Below are 15,984 nucleotides of genomic sequence, written 5' to 3'. Positions count from 1 at the left end.
TCGAAGGTTCGGGACGACTGCTTTATTTTATAAAGATGCAGATAGAAAAGTAACCTTGTAAATAATTATTCCTTTTTAATATGTTAACCTTTTTTTTCTATTTGAATATGGGTCTTACCAAATTAAAATGTTAAAGTTAAATATTATATTACAGATATTATTTAAAAAAATAAATCTTAGATAGGAAGTTGTGAAAATAAGGAGGAAGAGGTCATAATTACGAGGAGGAGATTTGGACTCACATTAAAAGGAAGTAATGTCTTTTAGACATGCAAGTCATCATAAAGTGGATTAAAAATGTTTTTCAAAATTGTCTTAAAAATGTTTAAAGTTTTTGATCAGCTTCAAATACTGAATATCTGTCTGTGTGTGTGTGTGTGTGTGTGTGCGCGTGCGTGCGTGCGTGCGTGTGTGTGTGTGCGCGAGAGAGCAGATATAGTGGAAAGTGGAAAACGAGGGGAAAATTTTTATCAATAATTCCTGACTAAAAGTAAGTGGCAAAAAAAGCTTTAAAAAAGACTTTTATTTTGGCGTGGCGGTGTGACGTCATAAGGCGGCGCCGCTCCTCCACTGTGATTCCATGCTTTGATTCAACTGAAGAAAGGTTTGTTTTTAAAACTTTTACACATATATAAACAGATTGATTAAAGTTTCAGGTTTTTTCATCCTATGCTAAATTATGTACCTGTTGTTGAAAATAATATTTTAACCCTTTTTACAACGTAGTACTATTTTACTCACAGTAATGAGGGCTATTGTTTGAACAAAAATGTGTGTAATAAAATTTTTAATGAAGGTTTAATTTATTAAATAGCATAATGTCATTCCATTCTAAGTATACATCACTATATATATATAAGAAATGGAGTACTAGTTTTAATCAGCTCATTTGTGGCTATTGTTTCTTGCTTGAACTTACTGGATTTATTTTTGTTAATTACTCTCCTATAAAGAAACTGTTGAAGCAAGTGTTGAAGAGAAGTTATTTTGTTTCTGTTCATTGTTTTATTCATTTAACATTTTTTTTGTTTTGTTCATTTTAAACAGGATAAGGTGTCCAAACAGAGAAAAACTCCTGCTGAAGCGACTGATCTCCACACTGTTATAAAGATGGCGTTTATTAAAGAGGAGAGTGAAGATGTGAAGATTGAAGAAACATTCCGAGTCAAACATGAAGATCTGCAGGAACAAACAGGTTAATTTTCATTCTCAAAGACCAACTCAGTCATTTGATCCTCATTCAGATATATTTTAATAATAAGAATACTAAATTAAATCCATCTTGCAGCCCTGAGTGTGCTGCCTAGTTCTCCTAAATGCACATAAGCACTCATTAAAAGACAGGAATGAGCTTCTTTCCTGTTACTTGTTCTCATGTCTTTTGTCATTATTTTTATGTATTATTAGTCTCCCATTTTCTCTACCTTCTTAAGGTTATTGCTTTTCTTGTTCTCCTACTGTTTGTAAAGCGTCCTTGAGTACTGGCGCTATATAAAATAAATAAAAACAATAAATTTTAAAAGTTTAACTGAGCTGACAATATTTGACCTACAGTATTCTCATAGAAGATATCTGCTATTACAGTGATAGTGTTGGCTTAGTACTTTCCATTTGCATATGTCACGTTGATCACAATTCCCTTTTTTATCAACTTCTTTATGGGTTTAAACTTGTTTCTAGTAGTTGTTACTAGTTCTCACAGATAGTATCTGAGTTAGAACGACATCATTATTATAATAACTAATTACCAGGACTTTTGTGTTTAAAGAGGGTTTCTGTGGGGTCTTAAAATGTCTTAAATTCCAAAATCTAAATTTTAGGCCTTAAAAAGTGTTTTAACTTTTAAAACATTTGTTCATTTTTTTTTTTCATTCAAAATTCGCTTGTGTTTGATAAAGTGTATGGATACAAGTAAAGCTTGTTTTTACACTATATTTAAAATCTTTTGCTAAGAAAAAAACAGCAAGCGCCGCCATTGGAATCTTTTTGCCTGAATTTTTCATTTTTTTTAAGAATTAATTTTTGGATCCTAAATACAGTGCTATGCTGCTTAAGCATGAGACGATAACAGTTTACAAGGTATACCACAGTTTGGAAAAGGCAAGGTTTTAAAACCTTTTGAAGTTTGAAGTTTTTTTTTTTAGCACAGTATCTCCAGCAGATAAAAATATCCAAAGATGCCATTTTAAATAGTAAAGAAATCTGTGTGTCTGAAACAAATGAAGACAGCAGAAGTCAATGATTAATTTGAATGATTCAACCTGATCACCATGCCTAATGCTGCTTGATGTTACAAAGAAAAAAAAATAATAATTTAAATTGACTTTGCATCTATAGTCATGAACACACTTGTTTGTAGAGCAAGTAGTGCGACCGTTTTCTGCCGTTTATAACTCCTGGTCATTTCTCCAATTGTCAACTGAATTGGAAGTGCTAAAACAATAGCATATGAGATCAGGTCACTATGACATGATTGACAATTGTCGCTGTTTGTCATTGTACTCTGGTTATCCTGTGATCTGATGCTGAGTATTCTTAGGGCTTTTCACACTTCAAATGTTTAACCCTGGGTCATTCTAACCCTCGATAAACAGAATCCTGGGTTATCTGTAATCTCGTTCCACAATGCTCATGCTATACCTGGTGTTCATTGACAAACGGTCCACATTTGCAAACCCCAGGTTAACATTATTATTTGTATATTTATGTTGTCACTGTCCCTGATTGGACAAACAGCAGGTCACCTTTTTAGATGGCATTTCTGCATCTTATCAGGTAAATAAAATGTCATCATGTAGGTCTTCAGCTAAGCCTCAGGACATGCACAAAGGCAAGAAAACAAAGACAAAAGTACAAATGAATAAAAACAAGTAGCAAAGAATGTCATCCTGCCATCTCCTCATCACTCCAGTTAACAGCAAATGTGGCATTAAGCATTTGAATAAGTTCATTCATTCATTTTCCTTCGGCTTAGTCCCTTTGTTCATCAGGGGTCACCATAGCGGAATGATCCACCAACTTATCCAGCATTTTTTTTAAAACAGCGGTTGCCCTTTCAGCTGCAATAAAATAGCCACCTTTTGCTTTGATTACTGCTTTGCACACTCTTTCTATTCATGCCTAGGCATTCTATTGATGAGCTTCAAGAGGTAGTCATTTCACAGGTGTGCCCTGTCAGGTTTAATTAAGTGGGATTTCTTGCTTTATAAATGAGGTTGGAACCATAAGTTGTGTTGTGCAGAAGTCAGGTGGATACACGGCTGATAGTCCCACTGACCAGACTGTTAAAATTTATATTATGGCATGAAAAAAGCAGCTAAGTAAAGAAAAAAACGAGTGGCCATCATTACTTCATGAAATAAGGCTCAGTCAGTCCGAAGAATTGGGACAACTTTCAAAGTGTCCCCAAGTGCAGTCATAAAAACCATCAAGCGCTACAAAGAAACTGGCTCACATGCAGACCGCCCCAGGTCGGAAGACCAAGAGTCACCTCTGCTGCGGAGGATAAGTTCACGGTGAGAGTTCAAGTCACGGTGAGAAAAAAGGGAAACGCAATTTGGCGGAGGTTTTAATCACAGATTACACATCGGCATCAACGAAAAAAAGAAATGTAAGAAAAGAAATACATGAGAAAAGAGAAAATAAGAAAATTTGTTAGTTTATTAAATTACACATGCCACCCTACCTTTTATTTTAATGAAAAATTTAACTTCTCTTTAACATCTATTTTGAGTATGTTATGTAATCATTCATGCATTTAATTTTCCTGCCATTCATTTCTTAAGGCCACAATACAAATGTTAATTGACTAGTGTATAAGGCTTATAGAAATTGTAATCCTTCTGGAGCTAGAAGAACTCTGTCCAAAGTCATAATTAAACAGAAACATTCTCTGAAAAGGTAATATTTGATTACTGGAGCTGTATTAAACACTCTAGAATATACTTTCTGTCATGCAGCTAATAGAAAGGAGGCTGAGGCCTGTCTAACTGTGGGCCACCAGTTAGAGGAGCTGCTCTGTCCTCTAATAAAGGCTCATCAGTGGTTGAGTTATTTGACTTAAACCACACAATCTGTCACAGTTGTAAGTGATTGTTGTCAGGATTAAGGATTTTTTTATGCTTTTTGTTTTGAATGCAGTGAGCGACGTATATGAGGGGGTGAGTTGTGCGCGACATACCTGAAGAGCGGTGGGGGTGAGTTACGCGCAACGTACCTGAAGAGCGGTGGGAGTGAGTTGCACGCGACATACCTGAAGAGCGGTGGGGGTGAGTTGCGCTCGAAGTACCTGGAGAGCGGTAAGTTGCGCGCGACGTACCTGAAGAGCGGTAGGGGTGAGTTGCGTGCAACGTACCTGAAGAGCGATGGGGGTGAATTGCGGGAGATGTGCGATTTCCGGGAGATTATCATTCATTTTGCAGGATACTCCCGGAACTTCCAAGAGACTTGGGATGTCTGCATGAGCATCACCTTAAGGTGAGAAATGCATACTCACTTAAAACAGTTGGGTTATTAATAACCCAACAGGTAACCCATAGATGGGTCAATTTGGCACCGACCTTCTGTTGGGTTATTTTAACCCGATCCATAGGGTTGATAAGGTTAACCCAACAATTTGGGTTACAAAAATAACAAATTTTTTGGGTTATTTTGCCAAAAAGTGGCTTAACCACTATATAACAATAAATTATTTGTATTATTATTATTTTTTTTATTATAGTAGTAGTCATCTTTATATGTAAATAAAAAATACACAGCTTTTAATACATTGGCAAAGCTTTTTTAAATCCATGAATTTAGTGCCACTCCTTCCACAATAACAAATGCCTGAGAGCAGTTTAGTTCATCCCCAAGCAGCAGGACATAAGGGTTCTGTCTCTGTTGCTCCTCCTCCTCTAAGTACTGAATGAAATACAAGTATACACACATGAATTAAATAATGTCCAACATTTATTTTCATAAATAATGCATCTAGAGGTAAAAAATCAACAAATTCTTGTTTTGCCTCCTGGTATGAGGGCCGAACCATCTTGCTGCACAATCTGTATGGCAGTGAAGAAATAATAGCTGGTTGAGTTGTTAAAGCACCCTCTCCAAAGTGGGATCTACAAGGCTGTCTTTATATCAAACAGAAAAAAAACACAATAATTAAACTCAAAACAAGCCCCTCATATCAAAGGTGAAATGCTACAAATTGGGATTAAAACAGAGCTGTTATGCAGCATTGTCTCACCAGATGAAATGTTTGCTTGAACTGGTAGATCCAAGGCTCTCTTCTCTCTTTTTTTTTTGCAATATGAGAGAATCCGCAGTGATGCATCTCCCCAAATCATAAAAAAGTTTCTTTGGTGTGTGGGTATAAAATACCCGTCCTGAGCAATATAAAATAAATAAATAAAAACAACACTTAAATTCATGCCATACAAACAGTACACTGGATTTATTAAAGGCAGGGGCGGACTGGGACAAAAATTCAGCCCTGGCACTGTAGCCACACCAGCCCACATTACCACACCGACACAGCCCCACCCATGGACACGCACATCCACACATTATATCAGTGTACAGATGGTGAAATAATATACGCAGTGCCAAATGTAATAGATATTAAAACATTTAAATGTATGTGACTGGAACAAAAACAACCTCTTTATAAAAAATGTATACATACAGTAAAAACTTAATAAAAAAATGTTTGTCTGCTATTATATGATAGAAGTAACTAAATGTGTCTCACGCACACACACACACACACAGAGCTTTACACACAAATGGACACGCAGCATGTGCAAAATGTCCTGTATGTCCAAAGAATTTTGTCAGTTGTTGTGTCTGAGTGAGAAAAGAATTGATGAAATTTGAGAGATGTAATCATTAAATGCATTTTGTGCCAAAACGATGAGAATTGATCCCTAGTTCAGCCCACATAGACTTCTGTTGTGCTCACTGTGTCAAGAGTTTTGCAAAAGTGTCCTATATAGAGAAATGTGTCCTAGCGTCTGTAAAAAACTTTATTACACTTAAGTAATAACAGTAGCACAAAAGGCAATACAATATATAACAAAAAAGCAGAAATATTTGTGTGTACTAGCAGATTTGTACATTTTTAATCCTTCATGATATATAGCTTTTTTTGATATAAAGTATGCTGAAGTGTTGCTAGTGCTGCATCTCCATTTGTGTGTGTGTGACACACATTCACAGGCTACTCCTATCATAGGGGTTAATTTATCGTTAATTAGCCACAGTCTTAAAAATGCTTACATGAGCTTTTATTTTGAAGTGTTTCTGGCAATCAGACAGTTTATTCTTATTTGTTTCGGGACCACACACACACACACACCAACCTACATGGATACTCCGAAGTGATGTTTAGCACTTGCATGCTCAGTACTTGTTGGAAACTTTGTGGAAAAAGAATAAAGAATTCTGGATTGATTGCAGCTCGTTGCCTCTGACTGACCAGACATCTGTGGTGAACTAGCCCCCACTGACAACCCCTAACTGGTTTGTGGTTTCTATATCAGTTTTCTGTACACAGTATTAAGAAACTGTCAGCATTTGTGTCAGGGTGTGTTTCTCTTACGGCTGTATTCCTACCTCCATGACACTTGACTCTGCTGCAGCAGTCAGGCTATCTGCACTGCCACTGGGTCCAGAAACATTCTAGTTTGAATAGATGAACACAGGGGTCAGGAAAGGAAGAACATAAGCAAGCCAATGTCTGACTATTGCATAGATATACTACAATATTGCCTGTAAAAGAAGTCTATGTTCCACCTACATATGCATGTATTTAATGTCATACTTTAAAGACTAGCTATGTATTTAGAGTTGACTACAAATTCCTACAGTACTGTAGCTATAGCTGTTCTGTGTATACCCTAAATTCCACGTTATCTGCTTATAATGATATTTTAAAATGTATGGGAGTTCCACACTGAGTTAACTGTTAAACACAGTGTAGGTTACTGTCAAAAACTGTCAGAAGTAGCGTGAATGACATTAAAATTAATTATTTATATTTTAGTATAATTAAGGGGGTCAGTCACACACCAGAAGCGCTGCTCGGCGACGCACAGCGTCGCGCCGAGCAACGCCATGCATTTCAGAATTCTAATTTCTAAACAAAAGTTTCTAAGGTACACAAGTCGGCAGCTGTCATGTGAATATGCGCGTCTGATGTGCCATACTCTCAACTGTCATGTGCTCGCCGTGTTGCGGCGCATCCGATGTGTGACCTGCTTTATTTTCTGTTCCCTTCTTACCTCCTCTACCGCGCTACTGTCCTCCGATGCATTTACACCTCCTCTCGCGAATATTTCGGTTAATTTTATGCATTTGGCAGCATCTGATTTTAGAGCCCTTTTCTTGCTCTCTCTGACCTTTTCAGCACCGCCTTTCCTTTTTTACGGTCCATATTTTGACATTAACGTTAGCTTGCGTTGTGTTGCATTTACTGTTTGACCATCTTGCCAGATTTTGATTACATCAGCGTAATCCACAGCCTCTGATTGGGTCGGCCCATCTCGAGACCGGCCGGCCGTCGCCGATTGGCCCAAATGCTTAACATGTATCATTATTATAATTATCAATCATCATTATTATTATTATTATTATTATTGTTGTCATCAACAGCAGCATTATATTCACATCTTGCAAGAGATAAAAGCTGCCAGCATGCAAAAACAATACATATTAAAAAAAAAAAAAAAAAAAAAAAAAAAAAAAACCTGACCGGCCCACATTTTAAAACTGCTCCGGCCCTTCTGGCATTTGCCAGAATTGCCAGACGGCCAGTCCGCCCCTGATTAAAGGGATATTTTACACAAAAATGGAAATTCTGTTATCAGTAATTCACCCTCCCCTTGTTCTAAATCTCTCCTCAGATGAACACAAAACATGATATTTTGAACAATACAGGTAACTAAACCATTCTTGGTCCACAGTGAAATTCCATAGCATTTTTTATCTGTTGAAGTCAGTGGGGACTATCAAGTTTTTGATTTGCTTTGTCCTTTAAAGTTATCATTTGTGATCAGCAGAAATAAATGAATAAAAAACCATTTATAAAGGGCGCTCGCACTCACCATCACTCATGCTCTTATTAAGACACCTCGTTTGCATAGCAGCCACAAAACAATTCATTATAACTGCTGAACATATACCAGGTTGCAAAAATGTAATTGCTGACTCGTTTTTCTTTTCATAAGTTTTAGCTATTGGCGCCAGAAGCTGACCCTCATCCAACACCTGTTCCTCATTATTCAGAGATGGCATTGCCATAAACCACCCTTTATATCACCTCAGAGAATCCTCTATTTCTCTAATCCTTCAAGCAGTCGCCCCTAGAACTCTCCAGTCATATCTCACTGCATGGAGCTCTTTCAAACACTTTTACTCTCTGTATAAATCACCTTTCGTGACTTTTCCCTCCTCTCTATCACCTCATTCATTGCACATTTACACATTTCAAAAAATATGAAAGCTAGTTCAATTTGAAGCTACCTAAGCGGGATTAAATTTTTTCCACAAATTGATACACAGTTCTCCTTCAGATGCCATTACAAATTCTCAAGCCACCCTCCTTATCAATGGCATACAAAAAATGTTCATTTTTGACATCCCCTCGCCCACACACCCATTCCAAACCCTCTTAACATTCTTGCACTACAAGAGAGCCCAAGACCATAACCCCCTCGCCTAACTTTTTACTGACGAGGATAATTCAATTCAATTCAATTCACCTTTATTTGTATAGCGCTTATACAATGTAGATTGTGTCAAAGCAGCTTCACATAAAAGGTCACAGTAAATAGGAACAGTGTAGTTCAGTTAGTAGTGTTTAAGTTCAGTTCAGTTTAGCTCAGTTCAGTGTGGTTTAATAATCACTACTGAGAGTCCAAATATTGAAGAGCAAATCCAACGATGCGCAGCTCTACAGATCCTGAACCATGCAAGCCAGTGGCGACAGCGGAGAGGGAAAAAAAACTTCACTAAAGGCGGAAGTGAAGAAAAAAAACCTTGAGAGAAACCAGGCTCAGTAGGGCACGACCATTTTAATAACCGTCCAGTAACACGTTTTTGGTTTCAAAACCACCTAAAAGAAGTTTTCTGCATTTCAGGCTTCTCCCCCACCCCGAACCATTCTCTACACACTCATTCAGGATAGGAGCAGCCACTACAGCAGCCCACAATGACCTCTCCCAACCACAGATACAAACTCTCGGATGTTGATCCTCTAACGCATTGATGCGTTCTGGAAAATGAAGTCAATGTCCACTCCAGTGAAGATAAGTAATAAAATACACTTTTATTAATAAAATAAAACGCAGTGAAAAAGTAGAATAAACAAAAGACAAATAACAGAAACAAAATCCTTACTTTATCCTCCGTTGAGGATAAAGGGCAACCACCCTCATTATAGAGAAGTCAGAAAGCGCAAAGCTGATCAGTATGGCTGCGCTTTTATACTTCCAAAATCAGGTCATGCACATAATTACACCTCATATATCAGTGAGGACTTGACATATTGAATTATGCTCAGGGATACAAGTACCTATACACCATTTGGGTCTTACCTATTACATCAAAGAACACATTATAAATCACTAAGGACCAACTGTATAATGTGGTCTGACCACTCAGTCAAGAGTTCTAATAGTCAGCTAAACTTATAGGTCATGTCTTATGTGAACAAATGTATAGTTGTTCCTAGGTACATTTTAGAACATTAATCAACATACAAACAATTACATGCTCATTACTTAGACAGTTTTAAGCCATTAAACGCTACCAGAGGTACCGGTGCCTACAGAGGCTCCCGGCTTCCATGAACAAAGAGTATCATGGCTTTGTGGCCAGGGAGTTCCCCATCCCATGGACAGAGAGTCTCAGGCCTTCATGGTCAGCTGCACTAGCGGTTTGCACTCAGAGGAGAGGAGGTCAGGGGAAGGTAAGAGCAGATGAGGGTCAGAGAAAGGTAACTCTCTCTCCTTCATCTTTCATTAGTCTTGCGCGCCCTCTGCTGGTTACGTTGTGCTCTTTGCTTACACTTTCAGATAAAGTTGAGCTCTGAAGTATTGGAATGTCAGTATAGGAGAGGTTTACTTTTGTATCTTCCTCGTCTCACATTAATAATGGCACCATTCATCACAATTACTACACCAACGTTGTAGCTTTAGCTGAGCTCATACCCACATTACTATTGACCGGAACCAATGTTCCTGCGGGATTCCACACAACTCTCTAATCTGCTAATTTTACACTCAATCATCGCACCACTGCAGCAACAGTGTCAGTCTAGCTGAGCTCCTATCCACTTAAATCATGACATTTCTATAAGAGCACACATAACACTCCAGACACTAACTACCAATGCACCTCTGCAGCTGCAGAGTCACTCTGCTGAGTCTCATTCCCCCTCTGCGACACGGCTGCAACAGTAACGCTCTGCTTGAGTTCACATACACTTCCATTTAGTCATTTACTACTGACACACTTCCCAGCACTTCCACAGTAGTTAAAACGTCTCTCCAGAGGTGTACTTTCCTTCCAATACTGACTTCCATTGCATCTCTGCAGTCGCAGAGACGCTCCGCTGAACTTCATTCCCCTCTACACCACTGCTGTAACAGTGATGCTCTGCTGAGCTCATATACACTTCCATTTAGCCATTCACTACTGATACACTCCCCAACACTGCAAAAGCAGTAAAAACGTCTCTGCGAAAGGCAAATTTCCCTTCCAATATTGACTTCCATTGCACCTCTGCAGCAGTGACGCTCTGCCTGAGCTCATGTCCACTATCAATCATCCATACCACTACTGACACACCCCATCACTGCCAAAGCAGTTAAAACGCTTCTGCAAAAGCGTATTTTTACCCTTTATTATTAACTTCCATTGCACCTCTGCACAACAGAGACGCTCTGCTCAGCTTCATTCCTCTCTGCACCACTGCCGCTGCAGTGACGCTCTGCCTGACCTCTGATACACTTCCAAATTTTCATTTTCACTGATACTCTACTCTGCTCTGCCACAGTAGTTTAAATGCCTCTGTACATGCATAGTTACCCTTCAATAATTCCATGATACTAACACTCACCGCACGTGTGCAGCAGCAGAGACACTCTGCTGAACTTTATAGCTACATTTCACCACTGCCATAGTAAGCCTCTCTAACAGAGCTCACGCCTACATGCTTCAAATCATTACATTTACCTCACTCTCCCGCCCGCCCGGTCCATGCAATTAACACTGCCCCGGGAGCACACATAGTTGTACATATTCCGTCAGTCAGTACACCACTCAGGTAGCAACTCTTATCTCTCCATTTATACCCGCACCAGCCCCGTTTTTGCTCCTACAAGCTTTTCTAGTACCATTTTAACACCTTTTTATACCCGCAGCCAGGTATTGCGTTGATCTTCATTGCCTTTTAGGGGGTTTTTCAAATACGCAGTTGCTGTCCCGAGCAGATCATTTTGGGGAGTTCTCGAGACCTACCTGAACTCAGAGCTCCCCTGTCGCCCTGCAAACAGGAGGGATCCCAGGGCTCAAGGACCTTTTAAGCTCAAGGCTCTCTCCCGGGACAGCGTGCCAAACTTGCTTATAATCGATCATCAGCTAAGTGTGAACTCTTGAAGTGAAGTTTATTTATAAACTAATTTTGAGAGGATCACGTGATTAAGATTGAACATGGCTGGTTCTGCATTAACTACGTATGATCCGCCAATCAGACGATTCCTAACCCAATATAAAGAGCCAAGGTTTCTCACTATAGTCGTCTTCGATTTGAAGAGTCCCCCTTTCCAACCCTACTCCTCCACCTTTCTCTTCATAGGGTGGCACAGTGGCCCAGTGATTAACACTGTTGCCTCACAGCAAGAACGTCATTGGCTCTAGTCCTTTAACAGGCCGGCTGTCGTTTCTGTGCAAAGTTGGCATGTTCTTCCCGTGTTTGTTGTGTGGGTTTCCCCCGGGTTCTCCGGTTTCCTCCCACATTCCAAAAACATGCACTACAAGTTAATTGATTAATCTAAATTAAGCACTACAGTCAAACTTACATCCAGCAGCATATATCTTTATAACAATAATTTTCCGTCATCAGCTCTTATCAAAAACGGGGGAGTTCTCGAGACCTACCTGAGCTCAGAGCTCTGCAAATGGGAGGGAGTCCAGGGCTCAAGGACATTTTGAGCTCAGGGCTCTCTCCAGGGACAGCATGCCAAACTTGCTTATAATCAATCATGAGCTAAGTGTGAACTCTTGAAAGATGAATCTACTTAAATGTGTACACGTTAATGGACTGAACAAAATATGATCTGATTTATTTTGCATTTAATGTGCATCAAAATTACAGTGTGTGTAGCCAATGTTTCCAGTGTCTTTTCACTTTTCAGCTTTTGATGAGTTTTTAAGACTTAATGAAAACTAATGTTTTATTTATTTATTTCAGACCTAATTGAAGAGAATGAGGGGAGTAAAGAGGAGGAACATCATGTCAAAATTGAGGAAAAAACTCATTTACAGACTGATAGTATTTTGAAAAGGAGAGACAAGAATCGTTTCACCTGCACCTGCACTCAGTGTGGAAAGAGTTTTGGAAGAAAAGGCAATCTTAAGATTCACATGATGATCCACACTGGAGAGAAACCATTCACATGCACTCAGTGTGGAAAAAGTTTCAGCCAATTATCATCCCTTAATCAACACATGAGGATCCACACTGGAGAGAAACCATTCACTTGCACTCAGTGTGGGAAGAGTTTCAGCCAATCATCATCCCTTAATCTACACATGATGAGCCACACTGGAGAGAAACCATTCACTTGCACTCAGTGTGGGAGAAGTTTCATCCAATCATCAGACCTTAATAAACACATGAAGACCCACACTGGAGAGAAACCATTCTCATGCACTCAGTGTGGGAAGAGTTTCAGCCAATCATCATCCCTTAATCCACACATGATGAGCCACACTGGAGAGAAACCATTCACATGCACTCAGTGTGGGAAAAGTTTTCACTGCTCTTCACACCTTAATCAACACATGAGGATCCACACTGGAGAGAAACCATTCACTTGCACTCAGTGTGGGAGGAGTTTCAGCCAATCATCAGACCTTAATAAACACTCGAAGACCCACACTGGAGAGAAACCGTTCACATGCACTCAGTGTGGGAAAAGTTTTCACTGCTCTTCATACCTTAATCAACACATGAGGATCCACACTGGAGAGAAACCATTCACTTGCACTCAGTGTGGGAGGAGCTTCAGCCAATCATCATCCCTTGATCAACACATGAGGATCCACACTGGAGAGAAACCATTCACTTGCACTCAGTGTGGGAGAAGTTTCAGCCAATCATCATCCCTTAATCAACACATGAGGATCCACACTGGAGAGAAACCATTCACATGCACTTAGTGTGGAAAGAGTTTCAACCGATCAGCAAACCTTAATAAACACAGAAAGATCCACACTGGTGTGAATATATGAGCTCCAAAATTTAAGCTGCACCAGACAACTCACACTGGAGAGACAGTACACTGTGACAAGAGGTTTATTCAGTTAACACATCTGAAAACACAAAAGAGGATTTATACTGGAGAGAAACTGTACAGATCTGATCAGTGTCTACAGAGTTTCGCTCATTCGGCGCAGCTTAAGAAACACATGGACAAAAATTTGCACACATGACATGAATGAAGCAAAACACTTTCTCATGTTCACAGGATGTTTCATGTCTGAATAATGTTAGAAAAGGCTGAGTGACGGTATACTGTTTTCCAGCAGTCCTACACTGCAGTGGGTGGGGTTGTAAATTTGTTGCACTCCTTGCGTTTACCATAAACACAATGATGGCGGCTGAGAGAACAGTTTCAAAAACATCTGGCAAACAGCACCACAGTGCAGATACATCTGTACTCTACTCTCCAGTGTATTCATGTAGCTAGTGTTGTTCTGACTCCTAGAATGAGAAACAAATCACTGGGAAGACACTGCACATCAAAGAAGGTGGAGCTCCAGGATGGTTAGTTTGCAGTATACCAGGGCCTCAAGTTTAGAAAGCCCATTTAATTGCACTGTGTTGCAGCTTTTATTAGGAAAGTTTCTTTACTTTTAGGTTCAAGATTCTTTCTAGTTTACTACATATACTTTTTTGAGTAGAATACAAACTTGATGAATATTTTATGATTTAGGCAGGAAATAGGATGGCCATAAAGCAAGACTGAGCTCTCTCAGGAGGGAGGGACCAGTGCGCGAGATGTCTCAGACTGAAGGCGTATTAATGAAATAAGTGCTCAGGAAGCCCCAACCCTTTTTTTTATCAACTGGTTGTTGCGATGTACTCCTATGCAACCTAGGGTGCTTATTGTTCCAGAGAAATTAATTGACTAAATGATCAAAATGTTTTAAATATTGTAGAGAAATATTTACAGGGATATACTGAAGTAGAGAAGTAACTTTAGGAAGGCAATTCATGTTGAGTATGATAGTTTGTTATTTTGAGTACCTCAGAGCAGTGGTTCTCAATTCTGGTGCTTGTGCAAAATGATTTGACAACTGTCCCAAATGAATTTTAGCTCTTATTACTAGATCTTAGAATCACACCTGAGGACTTCCGGTTGTGTCGCCTTTGGTATAGCCGTGAGTGCGACCAGCTCCCTTTAACTTTTCATTTGTTCTTTACAAACTCCGCTGTTTTAGAACTTTTTGGGAACCTACATCTATTTACTTTTCTTTCTTAGAGTGCGTAGTATTATATTCTCACTTAACATGTCGAAAGGAAAGGGCAAACAGGTGGAAAAAGACTGTGAAGCATCATCCTTGCCTAGCTCTAGTGTTACGCTAGCTGAAATCAGCGCCCTGCACGAGAGCTCAAAACCTCTCTTGCCATGGATTTCAAAGCCTCTTTTGAAAGCTTGGACACTAAGTTGGACAATATTAACTCCACAGTCGCGGCTCATGACCAGTGCATCAGTTGTCTTGAATTGGGACTCACGGAGGTGACCCAGCACCTTGAACACCTAAAGGCCACGTGCTCCGGCCTCACAAAAGAAAACGAGTGGCTGCGGTCTAAAATTTCAGACCTAGAGGGGCGCAGCTGGTGGCAGAATATTCGCATTGTGGGGCTCCCTGTGTCAATTGAGGGACCATGACCAACTAACTTCTTAGCCAAAAATCTCAGCAAGCATTTTGGAGATCACATTTTCGCATCACCGCCTGAACTGGACAGAGCGCACCGAATCCCTGCTCCCAAACCTGCCCCAGGAAAGAGACTGCATCCTGTGGTTCTGCGGTTTCATCCTTACCAGGTGAAGAATTTCGTAGTTTGTGAGTCTCGGACAAAAAAAGGGATTTTGACCTTTCGAAATCACAAGATTCGGATCTTTGAAGATTACAGCCCAGATGTCCTAAAGCTGCACAGTTAATTCAAAGATGCCATGACGGCGCTCTACAAGTTCGGACTCAGACCTGCTCTTCTCTGTCCAGCTAAACTATGCATCACTCTACCGAACGGTGAGAAACTATGGTTGCTAACAGCTAATGAAACCAACAACTACATTCGGAACTTAGACGCATAGTAGTTCACTTCTTTGCTTTGGACTATGATATGATATAAACACATCTCTAGTTATAAACTGCTTGGAGCATTTTTTTTTTCTTGTAAATCTCATGCCACTTCAAGGAGTTACTACTGGGTGACTATTCGATTTACACTAACAGACGTTTGTATGTCATGATGCAGTGTGATTTATTTTTTCCGGACAATTCTGTTATTGCTTTTTGATGACAATGGTGACTCGTTCTTCTCGCCTATTTTTCTTTTTCATGGATGATGATATATCATCGTGTTCTGCGGATAAAGCCTTGTTAAACTGTATAAAATGTTTGTTACCAGCTTACGGATAAGTCATAGTTCAAATAATGTTTATTCCATTTATTTTTTTTTTGTTTGTTGTATGTAGTGATGAT

The 15,984-nt window shown here is 39.5% G+C and overlaps 1 protein-coding gene across 1 annotated transcript; it reads left to right on the top strand.

Moving 5' to 3' along the window:
• The first annotated feature begins 1,060 nt into the window (after positions 1-1,060).
• On the top strand, positions 1,061-13,431 carry LOC130222167 (gastrula zinc finger protein XlCGF8.2DB-like). Its single transcript, XM_056454793.1, has 3 exons — positions 1,061-1,195; positions 12,461-12,801; positions 12,886-13,431. The coding sequence occupies exons 1-3, from the start codon at positions 1,111-1,113 to the stop codon at positions 13,429-13,431; spliced, it is 972 nt and encodes a 323-aa protein (XP_056310768.1). The 5' UTR covers positions 1,061-1,110.
• The last annotated feature ends 2,553 nt before the right edge of the window (positions 13,432-15,984 follow it).

Source organism: Danio aesculapii, chromosome 4 (genome assembly GCF_903798145.1).
Source record: "Danio aesculapii chromosome 4, fDanAes4.1, whole genome shotgun sequence".
Classification (NCBI taxonomy): domain Eukaryota; kingdom Metazoa; phylum Chordata; class Actinopteri; order Cypriniformes; family Danionidae; genus Danio; species Danio aesculapii.
Note: the sequence above shows the minus strand (reverse complement) of the source record. Positions and strands in the feature narration are given on the sequence as shown.